At 37.8% G+C, this 11,272-nt stretch overlaps 1 protein-coding gene across 1 annotated transcript; it reads right to left on the bottom strand.

Annotated features, from left to right (window-relative positions):
- Positions 1-4,837: 4,837 nt before the first annotated feature.
- On the bottom strand, positions 4,838-10,615 carry LOC107754390 (sialic acid synthase-like). The gene is made up of 6 exons (XM_016570806.1): positions 10,423-10,615; positions 9,679-9,894; positions 9,466-9,565; positions 6,073-6,227; positions 5,194-5,460; positions 4,838-5,099 (listed from the first exon to the last, which is right to left on the bottom strand). The coding sequence occupies exons 1-6, from the start codon at positions 10,552-10,554 to the stop codon at positions 4,911-4,913; spliced, it is 1,059 nt and encodes a 352-aa protein (XP_016426292.1). The 5' UTR covers positions 10,555-10,615; the 3' UTR covers positions 4,838-4,910.
- Positions 10,616-11,272: the final 657 nt, after the last annotated feature.

The following is an 11,272-nucleotide window of genomic DNA, read 5'->3' as shown; positions in this document are numbered from 1 at the left end:
CAGCACGCACCACTGACGGATAAAGAGGAGATGGTCAAGTAAATATTTTAAAATCCAAAAGTAAGAAAAACAAAAACAAAAAAAACTTGCTTTTGTATTTGTAGGAAATAAAGATGACCAAATGAATTGTGAATAATGTTTATTTATAAAAAAAAAAAAAATAGAACGTAGCAGCAGCTAAAAATGAAGTATAAAAACACAATTAAATCAAGCTAAAGCTTTAAGCATAAAATGTTCGTGGGTGTTGGCTACATGACTTTACAAACATTTGACATTAAATATCATTCAGTGTCTATTTTCTTTTTCCACATAGTCTACGCTCTTTTCACATAATTAAATATTCTCTAACCCAACCTGTTAGGCCCACATTTCTTAATTAGAGTAATGAAATTAACAACTGGCTTGTCCTCAGTCGACAGCAAGAAGAACCTGCACCAGCACCACTGACGGATAAAGAGGAGATGGTCAAGTAAATATTTTAAAATCCAAAAGTAAGAAAAACAAAAACAAAAAAAACTTGCTTTTGTATTTGTAGGAAATAAAGATGACCAAATGAATTGTGAATAATTTGTGTTTATTTAGCAGCTGTGGTGGTGGCTACAGCATATATGTCGTCGTACTACCCCTCCATCTGGTATCCTTCCATTCCATACAGTAGGCTATCTGATTCATTTTCAGAAGTTGCGACGATGGGAATATGCGTGTCATCAATGCATCCAACCAGTGGAAATCTTGAAGAAAATTCTAATTATTGGGTTACTTCCAGAGATCGCAGCAAGATCAAATGAACGTAATTTATCAGATTACCCTCATTTAAACTGATTTCTACACCACTGACCTACAGTCCAGTGAAACTCCTCTTCGACGGATTTGTGGAAAAAATTCTCAGAAAAATCGTGCGAGCGACGCACACTTGCTTTTATTATCGGTCTGCACACAGCGGCCTTACTAATGTGCTCTGCATCTCCGGTGTTTTATAGAAAACTACCATTTAAAATGGTACTGCATGTGAATATTGCAAAAAAAAAAAAAAAAATCCCTACTAATTTATGCAGCCTCCTCGTCTACAGTATCCTGTATAAAAGGAGATGCCATGTTTGTCACTTTGACGGTGTCTGCATGATGAAAATATGCGCAATGAATAAATACCTGCACTGCAAAAAAATAAAATAAATAAACTTTTCTTACTAACAACTTTTGTTTTCTTGTTTCCAGTCAAAATATTTGAAGATTCTTAAATATAGATGAATTTTCTACATAAAAATGAAAAAAATTACAAGGTATTTAATCTTTTTTCCGTAGGGGAAAAAATTTAATTTAAGTGCATTTTTCTTATTTTGCTAATTATCTGCCAATGGGATAAAAAATATTCTTGTTCCCGTTTGCACTAACAGTATTTTTCTTACCATATGGAGGACAATTTTACTTGTTTCCCCCAAGATTCATTTTTCATCTATAAAAAAATGCATCTTTACTTAACAATTAGATATTTGTACTTGAAACAAGACAAAAATGCTCAGTAAGAAAAACATTTTTGCAGCGTGAATGAATCAATGAGGTATTTAGGGGAGGAGACCAAAGGAAACTCTGGGTTTTCCGAAGAAAACCTGCTCCCGACCAGGGGTGCGTTTCCCAAAAGCATCGTTAGCCAACTATGGTCGCAAGTTTTGTCGTTACCAACACAGTCAAACTTGCGTGGTAGGAACTACAGCTCTCGACCTGTGGTTAGAAGCATAGTTTCTTGTTAGTAAGAAATATGGACTTAAATAAATTATGCTCTTGGGCACAATAAGCAAGCTAACATGCAGTACAATATATATCTTCCATTCAATTTATATACATTTTAATCGATATATTTTAGCGCATCCTCAGTAAGCGCCGTTTTTGAAGAGTGTGCATGTGCATAAATGCCTACCGTGAGTTCACACCGCCGCCGTCGAGAGCGTCAAAGTGGCCGGAAGTCATTCATTTTCAATGTGAGCCGGTGTTGAGCAGCGGCGCGGCGCGACTTGGACGTTGAGGGCGTCGAGGAGATCAACAAGCGTGTTTGCTTTGCGACCCCTTTGAATACAAGATAAGCATTCGATCTACGTCAGAGCGTCCACGAATCTTTCTACAGCACAGCATTGTTGGCAGGGCGGCCAGAGCGATTTTTGACGCTCTCGACGGCGGCGGTGTAAACGCACAGTAAGGGAACCCCGGTGTATGACGTAAGAGGAACCCCGCGATGAATCAAACATCAAATAAAGCAAAATGACAGGGAACGAAAATGGTAAATTAGTCATCAGGTGTCATGCTCAATACAGCAGCATCTCAGATTTTTCAAATCAATTAATTAGCAGAAGTTATTACTCCACCACATGCGCATGACGTCATTAACAGCGGCCTTAAATTGTTGAATCACATGCGCATGACGTCATTAACAGCGGCCTTAAATTGTTGAACTAATGTGGTTCAAACAACAGAGATGCCAGCGTGTTCGGGAAACAGTCATGACTGGCTAGTTAGTTTCCACAACAATGCATCATACTATGGTGCTTTATCAGTGAGTTATGTCGTTGTAGGGGAAACGCTCCCCAGGTTAGGTTCATAACCCGCGATGAATCAAACATCAAATAAAGCAAAATGACAGGGAACGAAAATGGTAAATTAGTCATCAGGTGTCATGCTCAATACAGCAGCATCTCAGATTTACCGTGCCGTGCCGTATTGAGCCGTGCCGAACCGAGTCGTACCACGCAGTGGAAAAGCACCATAAGTTACCATGGTAACTCACTCTGAGTATAAATTACCTCTCTCTCAGAAACGGGCTTGACCTACCTTGCGTTCCATTCGGAAGGGCTCATCCCTATGCCCTAATCCCTTCAAAGGGTTACCTCCGGAGTGAGAGCTTCTAAGGGTTGAAGGGTGTAGGGGACCAAACAACTGTTTTTTGAAGTGCCCTTCTGCGTCAGAGCACTTCGGTTTGGAACGACCCTTCAATATGGCGGCCATGATTGTTTTCACTCAGAAGTGCCCTTCGGAGGGCGATATATCCCATTTGGAACGCACCGCTACTCTGCTTTCTCGGGTTTGACAAACCTCCCATTCTGAAACGAAAAACCCGGAGTTTCCCTCATTTCAGGGTTAACATACTCAGAGTTTTCACTTGACACACAAATATCCCTTATTAGTGACTATGCAAGGTTCAAGGGCGTGTCTACGTGGTGGCCAGGGGTGGCACCGGCCCCGCTGAAATTTGGCTGGCCACCCCTGGTGCCCCCCCTACCAGATGTCTCGCGATAGGCTTGTTTTTAGTAAATTTCTAACTGCATCTGGCAGTGGCGGATCCTGGCATGTGTAGGCAGCTGCCTAGGGCCGCTTTCGTCTCTTCTTTATACTTAATTTTAGGTGGTTTCTATAGTGTGATCTTAATGACAATGTCGAGAGTGCATAATGTTACGCGATCCATGTGCGCGAGGACGAATCTCTCCACTCCCAAGCGGATTTCCTTCACTCACACAAAACTGGACGTGTGCTTTTAAATATTGTTTAATGCACATTTTCACATATTTTGTCCCGTCTGTTGCTATGGTTATCACTATGTCAATCACTGCTACTTCGAGAGTGAATCCCGCATAAATATATTGACGTCATTCCCGAAACTTTGCAACGTGTGTGTGGCCGAAAAACAAAGTTCTAGGCTACATTTTAAATAGATTATTGACTAGAAAGCTTGCAAAGAGTGCTCATGTATTAACATACATCGTTCCGCAAACACAACCTCCCCCCTTATGCTAACTCAAAGATACAAAATGGAAGAAAGAGTTAAAACTGAACACAATCTAGCTGCTCAAACTGTGTATAGAACAATTTTTAATATTTATTTGCTCCTTTATTTGAATGCTCTTGTACTTTTACTTTTAATACTTAAGTTTAATATTAAAAACGAATTTTTATACTTAAGAACAATAAATACCACTCCTGAACCAGTAGCCTACAATGCTTCTGTGGCACAAAGGCTGTTTATATAAAGTTGGGCAGTTCTAACTTTGCAAGGACAGTCTAGTGCTTCTGACTCAGCCTGTAAGTAAATTTTTTATATTTAAATGAGTACATGTACAGTAAATGAACATACTTTCCAGAAGGCCAACAATTCACTAAAAATGTTTTTTTTATTGGTCTTATGAAGTATTCTAATTTGTTGAGATAGTGAATTGGTGGTTATTTTACATGTTTGGTCTGTTTTCTCATTGCATTTACGCAGTTTTGACCAGCAGGTGTCACCACCGTGTAGTGTTTCAAGTTCGAAGTAAATTATTGTACAGTACTTTGCAGTCGCTTCAATTGACTCAGAGATTCGAAAAGATAAGTTTCTCCAATGTCCAAATGACACACAATGGCGCATATTTATGTATAGTAGCGATATAACCAGCAGATCTCTCGTTAATTAGGGTGTTCATTATGCTGTCTCACATATATTTATTTTGTGTAAAACAAAAACAAAATAATATATAAGTGGCTTAAATACGTTTTCCATTGCACCTATACACAATTAAACCACGTTACATACACATTAAATAATAATATCACGTTTCATGAAGTTCTCTGCATTCACAGAGTCAAAGTTAAGTTGAAATCAAATGAGAGAGATTAAACTTAATAAAGTGTTCATTCTTCACAGTTACAATGGCAATAAAGTCGGCCAGACAGGTTACAAGAAGGAGCAAACACGTGACAGACAATGTAAAATCAATTCAAGACGTCATCTTTACATATTTCTGATGTCAAACAATAAGAATAAAATAAAAATCACTCCCTCATTGAAACATTGAAGAGTGATTTAATAATGGCTGATTATATATACTTTTATTGATAATTAATATTGTAAGACCCCTTAATTTCCCCTTTAGTTATGGAGTGTACAATCATCAGCCATTTATCATGGCATCAGTGATGGTGGCATCTTTTTCCAGGTCCACCTTGATTTTCTTGCCAACCAGTTTGAAGATGTTCTCTGGTCTCACACCATATGGTTCGGCCACTTTTACTGTCAGCATGTCGAGAGTTAATATCACGCCCTTCTGCAATGGTTTCCGGGCCACTACCGACTTACCCAACTGTAAGAAAGGACATAAACTGTGATTTAAACACATTTGATCACTTCAAAAGCCTCCTATTGCTATATCTGACAAAATGAGGGTTGTATCCGACCTTGCTGTGACAGGAAGCCTCACAGGGCAGCATCTGTTTGATTGGCGAGCCCATTGCCATCTCAGCCGTCCTGATGGCTCTCACCAGCTCTGCCAGCTCAGCCGGCTCCAGTGATGCTGCGTGGTCACTGCCTTTCCAGGTCTTATCCAGGGTCACATGACGCTCCAGGACCTTCGCCCCGAGTGCCACAGCAGCCACAGACACATGGATGCCCGTCTCATGTCCAGAGTATCCTATGGGAATGTCCGGAAACTCCTTCTGGAACTCCTGGAATAGGAAATGGGAAATGGAAAGATTCCAAACTACTCATTAACTACGTATAATTCTTGCTATGTAAGGACTCAAGATCAGTGGGTGCTTTAAACAGTTGAATCAGTTTTTGATGAAAATATCCTTAAAATTTTGTCAATATCTCATGTTTATCAATATTACTGACTAAAATGACGTATAACTTTATTATATCAAAATAACATTTTAGATGAGAATTGCAAAATCAACCAAATATTTGATATATGAATTTAGCATTTCAAAATTCAGCAAATTATTTATAACAATGAAAAATAACATTTATATATTTATGTTTTTATTTTATTATTTATGTTGTTTTCACTGTAATTATAGTTTTTAGTCATCTTGTTGTTTTTATTAGTTTTGTTCTTTTTTTTAAACATCTATATAGTTTATATTAAATTGTAGTATTAGTTACTCAACTTTTTAGTTCTTGAAGTACTAAACTAAGTTTTATTTCAGTTTATTTAATAATTTAACAATAATTTTTTGCTAAATTAAACCAAATATTCAAACATTTTATATATTCAATTTGCATATAAAAAAAAATAAAAATGCTTTGTCATATTACAGGGATCAGAGTTGTCTTACCGGGATCAGACTGAGGTTGACGTGCTCTATCGGCAGTGGATAAGCACTGGTGCACTGCAAGAAAGTGAAATTGGGATTGTGCTTCTTAACGGTTTGGTAAACACAGTGCATGGTCTCCATCGACTGCATTCCACTAGATATCACCATGGGACGACCTACAAAACAAGCCAAAAATGTTAGCTTCAAGACATGCCTGCTTCTGGGCAAATTTGATTTTCGGTGGGCTCTTGTGACCGTGAGCAGGGGTGTCATTTAATTCTTCTGAAGAGAGCGAGTTTTCAGCAAACACTCTTGACTGATTTTGTGTAACGACTGCTTCTGAAAATGGACTTTTCATTTCAGATGGCTGTCAACTTCAGTGAGTTTTACCTTTTTTGGCGGTTTTCTCCAGGTAAGCGATGTTGTTGGTGTCTGCTGATGCAACTTTGAAAAACGGCACATTGATTTCATGAAGAAATTCTACGGCCATCTGACAGAGGTAGGGAGAGGAAAAGTTAATCGGTGCATTTGAGTCTACTTGGTTTTGGAGGGACATTTGCATATTTTCTTGCTATAAATCATAAACGTTTTGCATTTGTTCACCTCATCCATCCCTGATGCTGTAAAGAAGATGCCAATGTCATTGGCGTACTGCTGCAGTTCTCTGTACTGCTGGTGACTGAACTCCAGATGATGCTTATGAGCCCCGTAGGTCGGCCCCCAGGCGTGAGGGGACGTGTAGGGACGCTCCAGAGCGTGTTTGGTGAATCTGTGTTCAATCTCACTCTTTTGAAACTTGGCACAATCAGCTCCACAGTCCTGCGTGGAGACAAAAGGGGAAGTAGAGCTGGATTTGGTGATTAGGGTGATCATACATCCTCTTTTTTTCCCCAGGTGTGTCCTGAACGGGATTTCTAAAATGCCTAAAATGTCTAGATTTTGGCTTTATTTCCTATCGACATGCTCTGTATAGTGCTCTTACATGTATATGTATATGTATTTGCATTGCTTTGGCAGTTCTCTGTAAATCCCACCTTCTCACCATTGGTCGATTATATACAATGCCTGCACGCTATTGGTCAAACTACTTTTCAGTCATTCAGCATAGGAAAACAAAGTCGAAACCAGAGCATTTTAGGCAGTTTAGAAATCCGGGCCATGAAAAAGAGAACGTATGGTCACCCAATTGACTGTACACTTAAAAATAAAGCTTCTTCACTGGCATTGATGGTTCCATGAAGAACCTTTAACAATTGAAAAGTTAAAAATTTAATGTGATACAATGTGTGACTTTTACAGCTCAAGTCATTTTATCTGTTTAGGTGAAAAAAAAGAAAAGACAATATATTTAGATAATGAAGCATAAAAAAAATGGTAACAAAACACAGGAGAGAAAAAAAAATTAACAAAAAAAATCCTCACTTAAATTTCCCTTTTTTTAATGCAAGCTGTGGTGTTTTGACAACATGACAAGAACTGTTATCAACACAATATCAGACTGCACATCTGATAAAGCAGTACTTTACCTTGGCCATTCGGATCGTTTTTTTGGCGATTTCTATGTCTCCTTGATGGTTCTGTCCAATCTCAGCGATGATAAAACAGGGGTTGGAGCCCCCGATTTTTCTTCCAGGACAAAGTTCAAACTCAGCAGACATTTTATAGACTAATTGCTTAACTGATTTATAATTGAGAGGCTGGAGATGTGATCACTAGCGTGCTGGCATCAAGCAAAGGGGCCGCAATGGAGGGCACGCTATGATTTAAAGAGATGCAAGTGCTCCACCCTAACCACCACCAACCCCTATCCACACACTACATTGCACATTCTTTAAGAGCGTGTTGTTGAACCAGATTAACAAGCTGAAGAAATACACAATTACTTCAGTGGTTGCTGAATTTTGAACATGTAAGGCTGTTCAATGTTTAACAGTAAAACTATGTAGGAAAACCACACAACACAACTTACAGGGCGTTGTGCACACAGATGACTTCATGAAAAAAAGGTACCACAAAGAGCAACCAAGTCCATTTTTATTGACAGTGTTCTAAAAGATTTACAACTATGCAAATGTACATTATATATACATCAGATCAAAGTTTACAAGAAGGAATATATACAAAGCCTTAATGGAAAAAAAACAGTAGACCTTTTCGTGAGAAGTTGCAGTTATGAAAATTATTTTTCGAAGCTGTAAATAAAACAATGATTATTGAAGTAGCCTACATTTGACAAGAAAATGCTATTTTAGTCTTTCTACTTTCTAAATTTCTATTCATGCTTAATTCAATGTGTCACTTGTAATTATTTGTGAAATTTACTAGCAATTTCTGAGTGACAATTGTTTCTACACTATTTTTTAACAGCACAATAATAAAAAAACATATTTTGTACGATGAAAAAAATTGCCTTTCATGGGAACTGCATGCCACAAAAACATAGGATGTTTTACAAGAAAATAAAATACTATTTGAGTCTTTCTACTTCAAAATTTTACACTAAATTCAATGTGTTACTTGCCGTTTCTTTGTAAATCATTGTGAAGTTTACTAGCAATTTCTGAGTGAAAATTTTGTGAAATTGTTATCAGTGTACTTTACTGCTAGTGCAGTAAAACTACTATGTATAAAAAGTGTCAAACTCTAAAAAACACTGGGTTGGCCGGTCTGTGCATAATCTTTAAAAAAAACACAAAAAAAACTGGTTATCTGTCATACCGGGTACCATCATTAGTTAGAGGAATGTGCCTCTGCTTGTTGTCTTACAACAGTTAAGTTATTGGACAAATCAACACTCTTATTGGGATGTAATGAACAGAATGTTAAAAATGCTTCAACATTCCATGTAAAGTTTTTTGTAACCATGCAGAGACCTCAGCTTGATCTCCATATTTTGTTTATCTGCTGTTGTATGCAGGAGGCAATGCATGGTCCAAAAAGACACAAGAGGCACAATGCAACCAAAGCAGGAACAAACATTGAGATCAAACTACCCCACCCTCCACTAAATTCAGCTCTCATATGGAATTATGATATTTTGTAATTATTATTTAAATCTGATTCATTTTCAAATTGTTTGTTGTAAATAAACATCTCAGGAAAATCTTATGGGGTTTCAAATCAGAATATGGCTTTTTGTTATGAAACAGGGCATAGTTTTCATACATGTGTTCGGTAGTGGACATCAGGACATACAGCATGTTATATAATAAGCGAATTTCTTATGAAAATTTTGCCAAGTTATTATACCCCCTTTATTACCCTTTACACCTTTTTTTCTTTACATGTTACCCCAAGAACACATCAATATGCAAATTTGATACAATGTATTGGTACATTGTGTAGAATGGGAATACCAATTAATGGCCATTTTACACACATATTTCATAAAGTAAAATCTTCAGTGAGTTTTACCTTTTTTGGCGGTTTTCTCCAGGTAAGCGATGTTGTTGGTGTCTGCTGATGCAACTTTGAAAAACGGCACATTGATTTCATGAAGAAATTCTACGGCCATCTGACAGAGGTAGGGAGAGGAAAAGTTAATCGGTGCATTTGAGTCTACTTGGTTTTGGAGGGACATTTGCATATTTTCTTGCTATAAATCATAAACGTTTTGCATTTGTTCACCTCATCCATCCCTGATGCTGTAAAGAAGATGCCAATGTCATTGGCGTACTGCTGCAGTTCTCTGTACTGCTGGTGACTGAACTCCAGATGATGCTTATGAGCCCCGTAGGTCGGCCCCCAGGCGTGAGGGGACGTGTAGGGACGCTCCAGAGCGTGTTTGGTGAATCTGTGTTCAATCTCACTCTTTTGAAACTTGGCACAATCAGCTCCACAGTCCTGCGTGGAGACAAAAGGGGAAGTAGAGCTGGATTTTGGTTGACAATAGTCATGAAAAACAAATTTCAGGGTGTACAGAAAAAGAGAACGGTCACCCTATTCACCATACACTTAAAAATAAAGGTTCTTCACTGGAATTGATGATTCCATGAAGAACCTTTAACATTCATGGAATTTTTCAATTCAACAAAAGGTTCTTTAAAGTAAAAAAAAAAAAAAGTTTCTTTAGATTTTAAAAATGTTCTTCACAGTAAGAAAAAAATGGTTCACTGTTCACTGAAAGGTTCTTTGGGGAACCAAAAATGGCACTTCATGGTACCTTTATTTTTTAAGTGTGTATAAGAAACAGTGGAGCTTCTAAAATCTAAAAGTTAATTTGATTTGATGTGTGACTCTTACGGGCTCAGATCATGTTTAAGAAAATGTATAGGAAAAAACACGATATTTAAATATATTTATATAACAATGGAGCATGAAATAAAAAATTTGAAATACAGGAAAATTTGATAAAATACAGCAATACTTTACCTTGGCCATTCGGATCATTTTTTTGGCGATTTCTATGTCTCCTTGATGGTTCTGTCCAATCTCAGCGATGATAAAACAGGGGTTGGAGCCCCCGATTTTTCTTCCAGGACAAAGTTCAAACTCAGCAGACATTTTATCGACTAATTGCTTAACTGATTTATAATTGAGAGGCTGGAGATGTGATCACTAGCGTGCTGGCATCAAGCAAAGGGGCCGCAATGGAGGGCACGCTATGATTTAAAGAGATACAAGTGCTCCACCCTAACCACCACCAACCCCTACCCACACACACACTCACACACAATCACCTCGGCCGTTGTTGAATTTTGAGCACGCAAGTCTGTAAAATATTAAGCAGCAAACTAGTATGTATCAGCACCACACCTGCCAATTTACATGGCATTGTGCCCACAGACTTTATATGACATTTTATTGATAGTGTTCTAAATGAGTGACCAGTGGCAGAACAAGGTGTGACCAAACCAAATTATCTAGTAACAAAAATTTGTATTGTAAATATGGGAGTGAGTTGAGCCCATACATTTGGATGAAGCCATCTGTCGACTTTGTAATGTTGACTTTGATCCACAATAAAATTCAAATTAGCTTTAACTCTCCTGTTGTGTTGAAATCCATGTACAACCCATTCGTTTTCATGAAATTTCATTTGCCAAAAAATGCACCATATTGAAAAAAGCTAAAGATTCATAAAAAAACAGAAAGCCTCTGTTGTAGCTTTTCAGAGATTATAGGAACTCCTATTGTGTTAAAAAAAATTCCTTACACCCTTTGTGTCAGGGGGCAGTTTGACTGAGATACAAATAGATGAAGAAACAGCAGAAGATGAGTC

This window comes from Sinocyclocheilus rhinocerous, unplaced genomic scaffold (assembly GCF_001515625.1).
Source record: "Sinocyclocheilus rhinocerous isolate Xijiao unplaced genomic scaffold, SAMN03320098_v1.1 scaffold561, whole genome shotgun sequence".
In the NCBI taxonomy this organism is placed as follows: domain Eukaryota; kingdom Metazoa; phylum Chordata; class Actinopteri; order Cypriniformes; family Cyprinidae; genus Sinocyclocheilus; species Sinocyclocheilus rhinocerous.
This window is presented reverse-complemented; position numbering and strand designations above follow the sequence as displayed.

What these genes read in the sequence shown, in the direction of transcription:
- LOC107754390 (XM_016570806.1), bottom strand. Translation starts at nt 10,554, where the DNA reads ATGTCTGCTGAGTTTGAACTTTGTCCTGGAAGAAAAATCGGGGGCTCC. An exon ending in GGAGAAAACCGCCAAAAAAG is followed by an intron (nt 6,228 to 9,465) that starts GTAAAACTCACT and finishes CTTGTTTTGTAG; the next exon opens with GTCGTCCCATGGTGATATCT. An exon ending in TCAACCTCAGTCTGATCCCG is followed by an intron (nt 5,461 to 6,072) that starts GTAAGACAACTC and finishes TTCCTATTCCAG; the next exon opens with GAGTTCCAGAAGGAGTTTCC.